The sequence below is a fragment of the Pempheris klunzingeri genome, chromosome 5, assembly GCF_042242105.1.
Source record: "Pempheris klunzingeri isolate RE-2024b chromosome 5, fPemKlu1.hap1, whole genome shotgun sequence".
Lineage (NCBI taxonomy): Eukaryota > Metazoa > Chordata > Actinopteri > Acropomatiformes > Pempheridae > Pempheris > Pempheris klunzingeri.
The window spans coordinates 16,061,011-16,075,308 of record NC_092016.1 but is presented as its reverse complement, the minus strand read 5'-3'; the positions used below and the strand labels follow the sequence as shown (position 1 = coordinate 16,075,308).

The 14,298-nt window shown below is 44.0% G+C and overlaps 2 protein-coding genes across 2 annotated transcripts in view; one reads left to right on the top strand and one right to left on the bottom strand.

The window, feature by feature from the left end:
- The window catches only part of chkb (choline kinase beta), a 249,422-nt gene that overhangs the window by 4,894 nt on the left and 230,230 nt on the right, over nucleotides 1-14,298 (bottom strand). The window lies entirely within an intron of this gene.
- Nucleotides 1-14,298, top strand: part of wwox (WW domain containing oxidoreductase) — a 126,390-nt gene that overhangs the window by 32,925 nt on the left and 79,167 nt on the right. Inside the window, exons 6-8 of the mRNA XM_070830675.1 lie at nucleotides 2,442-2,530; nucleotides 7,564-7,749; nucleotides 11,277-11,541. Of these exons, the coding sequence (XP_070686776.1) occupies nucleotides 2,442-2,530; nucleotides 7,564-7,749; nucleotides 11,277-11,541 (540 nt within the window). The remainder of the gene's footprint in view (nucleotides 1-2,441; nucleotides 2,531-7,563; nucleotides 7,750-11,276; nucleotides 11,542-14,298) is intronic.

The following is a 14,298-nucleotide window of genomic DNA, read 5'->3' as shown; positions in this document are numbered from 1 at the left end:
TTTTCTACCCTTTTTTTCCTCTTCTCCTTCCAAAACCTGGCCATCTGTCTAATTGTTCACCTCCATCGCTTTAATGCTTTTTACATGCTTTTTCCCCCCTCTTTCCAGGCAATAAACTTTATTTTCTTCGCAAGACTTCAATCTGCAGGGGGAGGGTAGGTGGGCAGGCAGGCTGCTCACCTTCTCCCTGCTGGATTTGCTCCAGTGGCCCCCCTTCAACCCCCCTCTGTCCTCCCTCTGGTCTCCCATTACTCCATCTCTCCTTCCCTTTTCCCCCCTGTCTCTGGAGAAGGGGATATGTGTTCGTCAAGCTGACACCTGCTCTCATTTTCTCTGCTGGTCATACACACATGGAGAGCTACCCTGTTGAGGAGGCCTTATACTGACCTGTTAATTATCACACTGCTGCCTGCTCTGACCTTGTTTGGAAGTAATGTCTCGCTGTAAAATTAAATACTCCATTTCATAATAACAACTGGCGGCTTTTAACATACGTTTATACTGTAAAGTTTTGTCATTGTGTTGCTCATCCTCCTCTTACACTCGGTGACCAAATATTGCCCCGTTTCATTCAATTCAATTCCTGTGTATGCATACTGTGTAAAAATGGCCAGGAGTGTGAATCCTACACATACAAGTCATTAGATTAGACAGTTGTCTCCTCTCACCTGTGATTACTGCTGTGTGCAGATCATATAAGCAGGTACCCTATAATCATATCTATAATAGCCATAATCAGTCCTTTAATGCTTTGTAATAGCATCCATATAATGGTATAGAGTAGCATCAAGAGAATAATTCAGGCATAGATAATGGTGTGATCGTGTGGTTTTACCCTTGAGTCACAACATTGAATTTGTTATGTGTGTGTATGTATGTGTGTGTGTGTGTGCGTGTGTGTGTGCATGTGCCCATGTATGCATGTATAAATATGCCCTGGGGCAGTTAAGGTGTCTGTAAAATGCCTGAAGAATCACATTTCCATGAGAAGGTGGTCTTAACCCTTTCTTGTTTTCTTTGTGCTCACTGCTCCATGGAGCGTCCTTGCTGTGAGTGTCACGTACACTTGGCATTGCAGAAACAAGCGCACAGGGGAAAGACATTCCCATATGACGCCCACAGATTGGGGATCAGATCAGTGGAAAAGGCTGACAGGGGAGCAGCGGCAGCAGCAGAGGTGGTGGTGGCTGTGGCGAACGGGAAGCGGAACGCTGAACGCTCGTCCGGGGTGTAATGTGAGCAGACAGTATTCCTCGGGGATAGCGGGCAGGACGAAGGAGAGAGAGGTATCACCAGGAATACCTGGTGATACTGAACCCAGAGCCCAGTTGGGAGTCCTGGGAGCAATATCTCACTCCCTGTCCCTCTCAAGCATGAGGGATGAATCTAATGGGCCGTTAGTCTGAACGGAACACGCTCCACCTCAGGTCACGCTGCACGCACCCGTACACTAAGGTCCCGTGTGAGCTTATATGTAGGGAGATTGAACCTGGGTTGTCTGATGACAGAGCCTGTACTGATGAAGAAGTAGAGAAAGGCAAGAAGGGGGGAGGGACAAACAGACAGGAAGACATGGAGAGACTCTGAGTTGACACGCATTATCATAGATGAGAAAAAAAACATGGTTCTGCCGTGTTACTAGAGAGACGCTCCTTTAGGCCTGCCTGCGTCTCTGCTGAGGCCTTTGCCCCGAAGCAGAATGCTACAGTGGGATGGAGAGGATGATGAATATTTAGCCTGTCTTCCTCAGTGTGTAAATGCAACTATGCATTCACTTCTGAAGTCATTTATCTTTCTCTACTCCTCTCCTATCCTCACCCTGTCTCCCAACATATGGTGAGGATGAGCCACACATTCTCTCTCTCTCTCACACTCTCTCACACTCACACACACACACACACACACACACACACACACACACACACACACACACACACACACACACACACACACACACACACACACACACACACACACACACGATGAGACCATGCAAAAGCTATTGAGTTCTGTAGGAGTCTTTAGACAAGACTGTGACCACTTTTCACACACATTTTTTCTTACCAGCCTGAATGAAAATAATAGTCAAGTCAATTTTATTTATATAGCCCCAAATCACAAAGAAACAAATTAGCCTCAAACAGCTTAACATTGCATCCGTACACTATATGACATCCTTTATCCTTTAGACCCTCAATTCAGATGAGGAAAAACTTGTCCAAAAAAACTTAAACTAGGAAAAGACAGAGGACAACTCAAGAGCACCAATGGAGTGATCCTTCTTCCAGGATGGAAAGATGTATTTACTGTTCACACATAGGGAGATCATTATTTTTACAAGGAGACCTGTTTAACTGCATTTTAAACAAGGTGAAACAACATACCTATGTTGGCATTTGCTGGTTATTACAATCATATGTTTGTGTTTCCGATCTCTACAGCACAAAGCAAGAGTAGAAGCCATGATGTGTGACCTGGCGTCTCTCCGCAGTGTCAGGGAGTTTGCAGAGTCTTTCAAGGCCAAGAAACTGTGAGTATAAACCAAATTATTTATTTTCTACACTGGATTTTCTATTCTCTTTGATATTTTCTGCATTGGAGTGAGAAGGTTCCAGGTTCAAATTCTGGTTCTCCCCATGCTTGTGTGAGTACTCTGGCAGCTGGGAGTCAGCTGGGATTGGCACCAGCCCCCTGCGACCCTGAAGGATAAACGGTATAGACAATGGATGGATGGGTTTTCTGCAATTATTCAGATTATTTACCTACATTTTTGGAGGATAAGAGAGTAGACTTAAAACCTCTAGAGATTAAACATCTTTAGAAATACATCCCCTACATTCTTACAGTGCAATAAGCACCATCATAACTTTCCCTTTCTGTTAGTGTTGTGTCTGAGGGCCAAAGTTCATTGTAGTTGAGCCTTGGCTGGAAAAGCTCCTTCTCCTTGTAGAGAATCAGGCCAGTGTGCACCACTATGCTTTGTGCAGATGGTCTGAAGATTGAAATTTGCTTCATGAAAGGTTGTTCTTGAGAGTTTGGACTGAAAGTAGGGTTTGCCCAGCCCCTCAAGTGCCCTAGGTAGCTGTTTTGAATTGAAGCTCGCAGGTTGAAATTAACCTTTTGGATCCGTCTGAATCTAAAACAGCATCAAAGTACAGTGGTTTCTCTGCTGTAAATAGACTGGGGCAGAGCTGGTCCTGAAATGGTTTTGAATCAAATGTAGAGCAGAACACCCAATTCACAAATGACCGTCTCTCAGTAGGTAGCTGGCGATCGCATTTCAACTTTGGTTTTTCTTTTTCATTCTACTCCGTCAGAAAGAGAAAAATAAAATAAAATGGATAAGTAAAAAGCTGTGAGGACCAAACAGTGTCTCTCATTCAGGCTGGTCACTGTATTCATCAGTATTGCTTCCTGCCTACACCACACTTAAGGACGTCCAAACCTTTACTGATGGGCACCATATGGACAAGGCCCCAGGAGTAAGTGTACGTATTTGTGTCGATTTGCTTGACATTGGTCAAACAGACTACCAGACTTATTTTGTGGTGGTCAGCTTTTACGCCCGGTGTCTTGTGTCCCGTGGTTGGTCGCGCAGTTGCTATTTTGGGGTCATGTATTCTGTCATCCACAGTGCTCATCCACCCGCAGGTCTCTAGGCATGTGTGCGTGTTAAAGTTTGAGTGTGTGTGTGGGTGTTGGTGTCAGGGGAGCCCCTTGGGGAGAGGCAGGGCAGTCATTGCCCGTAGCAGCCCTGGGGCAGGGTATGGCCATCCAGGACACGTGCCTTGGGTCACGGCCAAGTCTCACGGTGGTTTCCCTCACTCTGTGTCCTATAGTTCCCTCCCATTTCTTACATGCATCCCTGCGATCCACACTGAAGTGAACTGACCTCCCTTTAACCCTACCGTACCCAAAATTCCTCCCCTGGTTTTGGTTTTTGCATATCCCTTTTTGCAGTCTGCCTCAGTTTCTCTCGCTTTCTCCCTCTCTCATGTTGTCTCTCAGTCTTTCTCTGTCTGTGTCGCTCTCTCTCTCTACCTCAGTATTTTGGCAAGGTTGTATTTCTTCATTAGCTGTGCTGTTGGGGGGGGAGTGGGGGAGTCCCAGGGGACGTCAGAGTACATTAATTCTCATCAGAAGGCGAACAGAGCAGAGTGGAGGCTGGGAGCTCTGAGCTGTGAATGGCACTGGGCAGCTGTCTGAGTCTACCACCACTCTATTACTGCATGTATGTCTTCAGGCATAACACACACAGGAGCACGCACACACTGCACGCACATGCATGTGCATACATGCAGGAACGCACACAGACGACTCTGTGAGCAGACGCATACACACACAGTTTAGTAAACACACAGAGACAAACAGACACTCACACTCATACACACGCACAATAATGCTCCTGCAGCGTGGCATTGACAGGTGAAATGTAATCAGAGTCTTTTTCTTTTCCTTCTCTCGTTTCTCACCCCCTTGCTTTTAAGTGCTTTAGTCAGTGGCTTTCACGCTGCTTTGTGTTCCATTGACCCCGATTCTGCTTTAATTGCCTGTCCTTTGAAATGAAATTACCTGGATATTGATATTGTTGAATGCAGTGCAATTTCATTGGGATGTAATTGATGGAGGACAGTGCTGACAGAATGCCCCTAATACAATTTCTACTGAATGGGCCGTAATTAACACATGCAATTTGTTTTTCACCTGTGATTTTTTTTTTAAATGCATTTATCCTGTTCCAATTTCAAGCATATTATATGTAATAGGAGGTCTGTATAGTTACATGCAAGACAGATCACATTCGTCTACCATTCTTCTACCTCTTTACATTATTGTGACTGCCAGATTGCTGTATGTCTTTGCACACTTTACAGCTATGTGGTTCTGGAGTATGAGTTTGAATATGGATCAGGATGAGCGGTGCACACATATCCACATGTGTGTTGCCAGTGCCAGTTTCCCTGTTGCCAATAAAGTGCAGTGTTAATGACCAGTAGTCTTAGCCCAGCTCACACAAGCAATCTCTTCCTACTGGCCCCCATTATCATAGAGGTCAGGGGTCATACCCAGGGGGGTTATTTAAAGTAAATATATAAACTGATGTCTCCCTGTTTGGTAGTTAACACCCTCGTTTGACCAGCGCTGAGATTGCACAGTGTGCACAGTGTTGTGTGAGGTCTTAATGTGGAAAGAGGGACTGTGGTACGCGGCAATAGGCCTATTAAAGACATTCATTAGACCTGCGCTTATGAGAGAGGGACTAACTGGTGGGCAGTTGAATTAACAGGCCTTTTACATTACAAGCAGACTCACCAGAGGCCCATCAGAGCTGCGTGGGGAAAATGTTCTACTGGCCAGAGAAAAGTTGTTTATTGGAGTTTTTGATCACAAATTTGTGATATACCTTGAGTGACATACTGAGCTTATTACCAGTTTTGTTTTTACCTTGTTAGTCTGTGTGTGTGGGTGTGTCATAGCAAAATCTGATCTAGGAGACAGTGGAAACATATATAATATATAATAGGGCTGGTTTTGAGTACTTTGCCAGGTGTTTGTTTGTCTGTCTGTCTGTCATGAAACTTAACAGGTTTGTAGTTTAGATCACAATGAAGGCCAACTTCAGAGATGGGTGTGTACAAACAAGGCTACTGCAAGTAGGAGTTGAGGAAGGGCTTTCAATCCCCCTTTCTTTACGTACCTGGCCCACATTTGTTTTAAGCGGCCGCTGATCAGCACAATATAGATAACATTCAACCTTTATCATAACAACTAACATGATAAGTCTTACCCATAGTAAGATAGTATTTTGCACAAACATCTTTAATGAATAAAAATTATTATATAAGAAGAGGGTGCATTGAACCTTTACTTGTATGTCCCTATCCGTGCAAGGATGTTGAATCAATCTGGCACAGTTCACCTGTTTTGCTAAATTTTCTTCTCTCAAGTCATGTGTTCCACTGCACCATACATACAGTACCAATTTGGCAGCGTTGCTGGTGTTATCCCATCGCAAAGACGGTCTCTAGTGTCTTCGGTCTACACAGTGTAAGGTCACAAAAAAGACACAAACCAAATGTAACTGTGTAAAATGGTGGAACTGACACAATGATTAGTTTAAAACATTAGCCACAGTGAAAGGTTGAAAAGTTAGGTCAAGAGTTCATGCCTGTGGTGTTATTTTGCAGCTCCTAGTCAGTATGTTGGTGACAGACCCAAGAGTTTTGCCTTGTATAGCACAATGTTGCTGTACTTCACACTCTATTAAACAGGGGAACACTGAGCCAAAAACAACCAACGTGTTTTTTCTGCCTTAAAGCTGAGAGCAGCTTCAGAGAAGAACTTCACATCGCAACAACTGTTTTTCACTCTTCTGTCTTGTTTTATCAGGTTTGAGTGGAGGTCACAAAGGTCATTTATATACAGGTGTTTTTCTCCTGTCAAGCCGTTAAGTTAGACTTCCTTACCTTTTTTGTATTTTGGGTGAAAATGTGAATATCTCGCTGCTTGTGTGTGCTCTGTTAATAATGTGCTGAGGTCTGCATTCTTTAAGTTGACTTGTGACTAGGTTTGTGCTCTTTAATGAACCTTGTGTGTTCGGAGGCCTGAAGGTGATCGTACAGTACACTCCTATGTAATAGCATGGGATGGCTCATTATAGGAAGGCATAACAATTCACACATTAATTTTCCAGCATCCAGTTTTTAATTAATCCAGTAGGCAGTCTTAAATACAGGGTACACAAATTGCCTTCGGCCTCATAATTAATTCTAATGGAAGAAATTAAAAATTGGTGGGGTGTGTTTGGATTGCTCGGCTGTGTTACTGTGGTTTCAAGCTCGCTGGAGCGACGCTGTCACCGACAAGGATCTCTCGCTGCCCTGACCAATCCCGCAATCTCCATTCACTGGCACGCGAGCAGGGAGCGTTACTCACTCGCCCACACAAAGTCTGCAAAAATGGAAATGCGGTGCGTGCCTGTGTGTGCTAAAGCATATGCTGATTTTTACAGACCCCTAAATAAAGTCGGTTGCTTTTTATATCATGGTTTGCGTGTGTATTTCCTTTGATCTGCACTCCTCTGCTCAGCCTTTCTGAGTTGATGTGTTGGTGGGTTTGGTTACTCAGAGTAGTTACACATAGTCTGTATCAACACCCATTATCTCCACCACGCTTGTGTGTTGAAACAGTTTGAGATTGCTTTTCAATGTGTTGTTGCTCTTGGACTCCAGCCAGCTGTATTCGGTATCTACAGTACCTGTCGAGCCATGGGGAGTTACACTGGAAACCTCTGTATCATATCAGCATTACTGATGCTGTGTCTCTGTAGACCTCTAAAGTCTGCCACTCTCTGGAATAAGACACGCTGTTTCCTTTCTCAGTCTTTGCTTCTCACTATTCCATCCTTTTTTTTTTATTTCTGCTCCCTGTCTCTCCTTACCTCTTCCTCAGCCTAATATGGCATAAAAACCCCCCTTTTTATGCAGCTGTGCTTTCTTTGTTTTCACTTGTAATCAATAAACAATCAAACATATTTTATTTTCTACCTTCCTCCCCCCGTAGGCCCCTGCACATTCTGGTGTGTAATGCAGCGGTGTGCACTCAGCCCTGGAGCTTAACAGAGGACGGCCTGGAGTCCACCTTCCAGATCTGCCATCTAGGCCACTTCCTGCTTGTGCAGTGCCTACAGGACGTCCTGCGTCGCTCAGTCCCTGCCCGTGTGGTGGTGGTATCCTCTGAATCCCACAGGTAAAGACGATAAACAAGACATGCAAAAATGTTTTTCTGGCTGCTTCAATAAATGATAATCACGCCCTGAACATTCTTTGAAAGAGAATACTTATCATCCAAAGGAAAAAAACAAAACAAAACAAAACAAAAACATTTTTGGCCAATTTACTATAAATGGGAAATGGTCTCTATTTATATAGCGACTTTCTAGTCATTTGGAGTACTCAAAACGCTTTTACATTACATCCTCATTCTAAGTTATAGAGACTATTCTTTCACATACATTCACACACCGAAGCTATGCTTCAGGAGCAAGTTGGGGGTGTCAGTGTCTTGCCCAAGGACACTTTGACATGCTGACTTAGGAGCCTGGGATCGAACTGCTCACCTTCCAATTGATGACCCACTCTACCTCTGAGCCACAGCCACTCATTACATTTCTTTCTTTAAGGTGACCTGTGGAGCTTTCTTGTAAACAAATAAAATGTATGTTTACATACAGTGTTACATAACAAAACTTTCTACCATTATTTTTGACATTTAACAAACAGGGTACCTGTAACTCATGTAGAATTTGTTTTATGCAGCATATATGAAACATGATTATGTCAGGCCAATTCTAAAGTGTAATTACCCGATCCTTATATCACACTGTTTGTGGTTACTTCAGATTACCTTTATTTCAATTTTCAGTCCATCTTGTTTTTTCCCTTCTCAGAGTAGATCATCTGGGATGCCTGCCTTATGTCTCTGGGTTTCGGGATATAATGTTTACGTGATAAGTTTTACAAGCCTTTCTGATAATGATATATGGTCGGCAAAACAGACAGACAGACTGAGCTAAGCAAGGATAAAATCTTTTTTCACCCTCACACAACTGTCCTCAACAATTAACGATGAACTGCTGCCTTCGAGGCAAATCTCTAATTTGCTTTTGTGTGCTTTTCTTGACTACACGCATTTAACCTATTTCACCCTTCAGTCAACTGGTCTGGTCCATCAACATAGTAAATACTGTGCTTTTTAACAGTTAAGCTACAGTACCACACTCTTCTGCCATCTTCAGTTTTCTAGGAAATATACTTTCATATTAGTACTGCTTTACTTGACAGAGAAAATGTCATCATGTCATAACATGATAACATTTTCATGACATATAACTGTTCCACACATGTTGCCGTAATGCAAATCACCCCCCTGGCATAATTCAATGCTCCTGTTGAGCATTGAGTGTGAGCACCACACTGTTGTTTGCTCTGTATTCCAAACGTTTACTGTTAAGCCATATTTAAGTCACACTAATGGAGTTTAAGTAGTAATATCCCAAAACTAGCCTGTCTAGACTGACAACTCCTCCACTCCAGTCATGCAGTTATAACCGCTACATTGGCTAGTTTTCACTACAAACTGATAAATCAGACTTAATGCATATTGTCAAACATGACAGCCTCACTCACTGAAAACTCATTTCCCTCCACACGCTGTCACTATGAATTAAACGTATCATCAACATGATGGATGGACTTATCAGCTAAAATTTACTTTGATCAAGTATCTGCTCCTTTTCTGTCTGACCCCTGACTCAGCCCCTTTCTCCCTTCTTTTCCCTCCCTCTGCCGTCTACTGTTTTTGAAGTCTGTCTTTTTGTTAAGCAACTCCACTCCATAAGCTTCTGTTTTTCCTGTCATACAGTAGACAAGCATGATGTCTTGCAGTGATCTGTGAGCCCAAGCCCTGAGCCATGTGTTTCAGAGTCTGTGTGTGTGTGTGTGTGTGTGTGTGTGTGTGTGTGCGTGCGTGCGTGCCAGGACATTGATCCTGGCTTCAGTCAGTCAGACGGCCAAGCAGAGTGATTGATTGGAGCTCGCTGGAGTGACCTGAGACAAGGAGAACATACGCAGAGTTATTCTAGCAAATCAAACAGCAGCACTATTACAGGGCCCCTCATATGAGTTATGTTATACAGACTGCCATGCATGGGAGGACAGGAGCAGTGGAGGGGATGGTTTGACACTCAAGATTCACATGGGGTCACACTGCTATTACATGCTGTAGGAAAAGTAAGAGGAAGACCGTGTAGGAAAAGCTTATTGAAAGAAAGCATATCATGAAGGGAGTATTGACAGCATTAGATTGACGCAACCCTTGCCTACACAGTAAGAACAGTGAGTTCATATGAGTTTTGGCGGTTTAAGAGCCGTCAGGCTGCTGTAGGAACAGGCAGAATGTGTGCGATGTATACATATTGCAAGGCCAAGAATGGTCAGGTATTCTCCTCACTCTTTGCCCTACAGCTCCCTCTCCCCTTTTCTGCCTCCCCAACACATACACTCACCTTTCCTTCTCTCCTCTACAAGCAGCAGTGACTTTAACCCCTTCAAAGAGGGCTTAGGCGCGACCAGAGAGAGTCAGTTACACACTGACACAGACTAGAGGGAGGGGAAGAAGGAGCGGAAATAGACAATATCTCATATTACATCTTCCATTCTGTCCACCTCATTCCAGACCTATATTACATCTATTGAAGTCACTCCCTTTTTTGTTTGTGTTATTTTCACTTTCCGCTGATTTCCCGTTTATTCACTTAGCCTCCCCTCACAAGCAGTGTGTGACCCCTGACCTGGCAGCATATTGTATTCCCTAAGCCCCTTGTCCGCTGGTAAAGCATTGACCTATAAGGGACATGGGTGGGAGAGATGGACACACGGGTAATGGCTGGACACTTTATCAGTTTCCACCATAGGGGCTTACTGTGGAATTGGTCCAGTACACGTTTACTTTGCCCTAGTACTGCATCAGATCTGGTCAAACAAGGGGAGATAGTATCCTTAATGAAATGACCACTGATAGATCTAAGCTGCAGCTCTAGCTCGTACTTTTATGTACAGACAAGATATTTCATTCATTTATTTAAGTCAAAAAAACTATTATTTGGTGCTCATGCAATTGATTTATCAACTTCTACTTGCTAAAGTAGTTATGAAGTTGCAGCACATGAAATGAAAAGCCTGCAGATGTTGTAATTTAGCCAAGCAAGGATGTTGCGGAAGGCGACAGTAAACAAGAGGCAGCGAGCTTGTAAAATCACAACAAGGAAACCAGGTGACATTTTGATTGGTTGTTTTCTAATGACTGGATTAATATGTAGGATGTGTTCCACTGGTTTGGAGCCTTTCTCTCTTTCTCTCACACACACACATACACACAAGACACACAGGGGGTGTAGTTTTCATGCCTGTGTATTGTGATGTTATTGTGTGACTACATAATAACACAACGAGTAGTGTAATGTTTAAGGGGCCTTGTCAAACATCTGGAGTTTAACAGCTCTGTCGCAGGCAATTAAAGAACATCATGTCACGTCTTTGATTTGTATGCAGCCAGCACCACACATCTGGCAGTAGAAAGTCTACACACAGGCAGACACACACACACACACACACACACACACACACACACACACACACACACACACACACACACACACACACACACACACACACACACACACTCTGACTGCTCTTGATCTCTGGACTATGTTTCAGGTTCACAGACCTGTTAGACTCATGTGGCAAGGTGGACTTTGCCCTGCTGTCTCCACCCAAGAAGGAGTACTGGTCCATGCTGGCTTACAATCGGGCCAAACTCTGTAACATCCTCTTCAGCAATGAGCTCCAACGCCGCCTCTCACCCTACGGCGTCACCTCCAACGCAGTACATCCTGGGAACATGATGTATACCTCCATTCACCGGAGCTGGTGGCTGATGACCTTTCTCTTCACACTGGCCAGACCTTTCACCAAGTCTATGGTAAGGGAGAAAACTAGTTTGAAAGTGTTATTTAACCCTGTGACTGCACAAACTCTAGAGCCAAAACACTTTTCATTACCTACAGATGTTGGTAACCACCAGAGTGGACTGGTTAACTTTTACTTCCACACATCATCTGTACATCTGTGGCTGCTTATATTTTTCTGCATGGAAAGACAGTCAGTGAATTCACCACACTCTATAACTATCCTCTTTTTTTTCTGACGTGTCCTTTACTCAGCCTATGTATTTGTCTTGGCACGTTCCTTGCAGAGAGGAGAGGAAAAGGATGGAGAGGGGTTGATCTGCTGAGTGCTGAGGGCTCAGGGAGAGAGTCTGGGTTTCACAGATAGAGAGATATTCTGTGGTTTGTTTTCCTCTTCCTCCTGTCACTGTTTATTTAACTCTGAGAGACGGTACCCCTATCCTCTCACAAGGGTAGGCGATATTCCAGATCCTGTGTACTGCGACTATTAGGTTACAGTAAATTCACTGCACAAACTCAAGTCTCTACTCGTATGCAGTCATGTACTCTGGAGTACTAAGATAATAAGCTTTCTGTCAAATATGTTTTTACCATAAGTTCCCATCAGAAGAACCTTTTACCAGGTATTTTCAGATGCATTATCCTAAGTTCTGAGTCATATAAGCAGGCTAACTGCAGATTTGCCTGAGAGCATAGATGTAGTAAAGACATAGTATAGTATAGACATTATATCGTCACAGGTTGTCTTGGAGAGATACAAGGAGAGGAGACCAGGTGCAGTGCCAGAGGGACCTGTGGTTTTTATCTGTTTACAAGTTTAACTTTGAAGCAACAATAAAACCAGAACCCCTCAGAGAACTGAGACTCTGCTGTGATGGTAGTGGGCGTTAGCGTGTCTCTGTGACAATGGGAGCTGTCTTTTTGCGTCAGCAGCTCTTGGCAAACAGGTGCCAGATAAGGACATTTGGACATAGAATGCCATTCTCTGGTGGGGGAGGGGCTCCTTTGAAGGGGTCGCTCAGGAAGAGAGGAACTGGACCAGTGTGGAGATGCTCACAAGCATCAGAGTGTTGGAGGTTTCCTATGATTTGATTAATCTGTGTTTTGCTTAGAGGAAGGCCATGATTGTCTTTTATGCCTATGCACAAAACAGCACCTTAGAGTTTTCAGCTTTGTTGTAGTCTCTGTTTGTGGTCACATGTAGAAGCCAGGAACTCTGTGGTCATGCTGTGGTTGTATTTTAATGCTCACCTGGGCAATGATGGAAAAACCTCTGGAGAGGGGTGACTGCGAGGAGCAGGTTCTGCCTGATTTGAGCCTGAGTGGTACTTTGTTACTGGGCTTCAGTGCCAGTCACACACATGTTTGAGTATAACGTAGTTCTTGTAGTGTAGCTGGTACCAGACGTTATGCAAAGATTGATGATTAACTTCATCAGCCAGGGTTGCATCATCTGATCGCAGCAGTATATCTTGCTCAAGCTGTGCTCAGCAGGGGCGGAGAACTGTCAGTTGGTGAAAGGAGCACTTTGAGGAACGAACGGACATGACCTCTTTAGAAGATGCTGAGTCTTGCCCATCATGCTGGTGGAATGGACCGGAGGGTGTGTCCCGGTTACTGGGGTGTCCCGCTGCTCAGCCTCCTCCAGAAAGAAAGGCAGATATGGCTGATTGTCAGAACTCAGATTAAGAAGGACCATTGGGGCCCAGCTCTGTACTCATTGGAGTCATTGGAGGCTACCTATCAAGTCAACATCTTTCTGATGGGTTTGGAGAAGGCTTATGATCATGTCCCTTGGGGTGTCTTGTGGGTGTTACCATCTGGCTCAGGAATGGCAACAAAGAGGGAGGCCTCACACAGATTAAGCAGCAAAAAGTTATTTTATTCAACTAAAATGAATAATCTAAACAAGTCATCAATAAACTGTGTTCATATAAGGGGATCAGTCATGTAAGTATGTGTGGATGAGTGAGGATGTGGTGTGGTGCATGTTGAATGGTGCAACAAACCAAACAAAGGAAAAAGGTAGGTATGCTGCGGACCCAGGAGAGAGAGAGAGAGAGACTCCCAGAAGGGGAGGGCTATATGCCTTTCTGGAGGCCGCCGCCCAGTTAGGCAGGTAGACTGAGAAGCCTCCCAACTCCACCTACCAGCCCAGCTCCCAGGATCTACAAAATAGAGCATAGCACAAAAAGCAGGAGTGGGAGGGTTCGTCACATGGGGGTAACAGTGGAAATGTGTGGTACTAAGACCATTGCTATTTTGTGGACAGAATCTCCAAATGAAGCTGGGGAATGAAGAGTGCCAGTTTTGGTGCTTCAGGATTGCATCTCTTTTTGCTGCTTCATAGGCTGTGATTGTACAAAAATGTTTCTAAAATTGGCGTTTTTTGTCAATTTTATCTAAATTGTCAGGAATTACTCAGAATTAGAGTTGATTCAAAACCACTTAAGTTATACAATGTTTGCGCTGGAGTTATCTACAGTACCTATTGCTGTCAAAGGCAATAAGATCTCAATGTATAGGACAACTCACTGCTTAAGTTTTCTCTCAAGGCAGTGTCCTCGACAGCACAGCACAGCTCAGAATGGCAACTGTGACGATAAGTCTGCGTGGGGATGCACAATAAATGAATGCACGAGAGCGTTCATAACATGTGTGTGCTTATAAGGTGACGTTAGGTGCCTGGGGTTAATGTCCTCACACACTGGATGTGAACGATAAAATCCAACACTGTGATTTATCTCAGACTATATTGTGTCTCTTCTCTG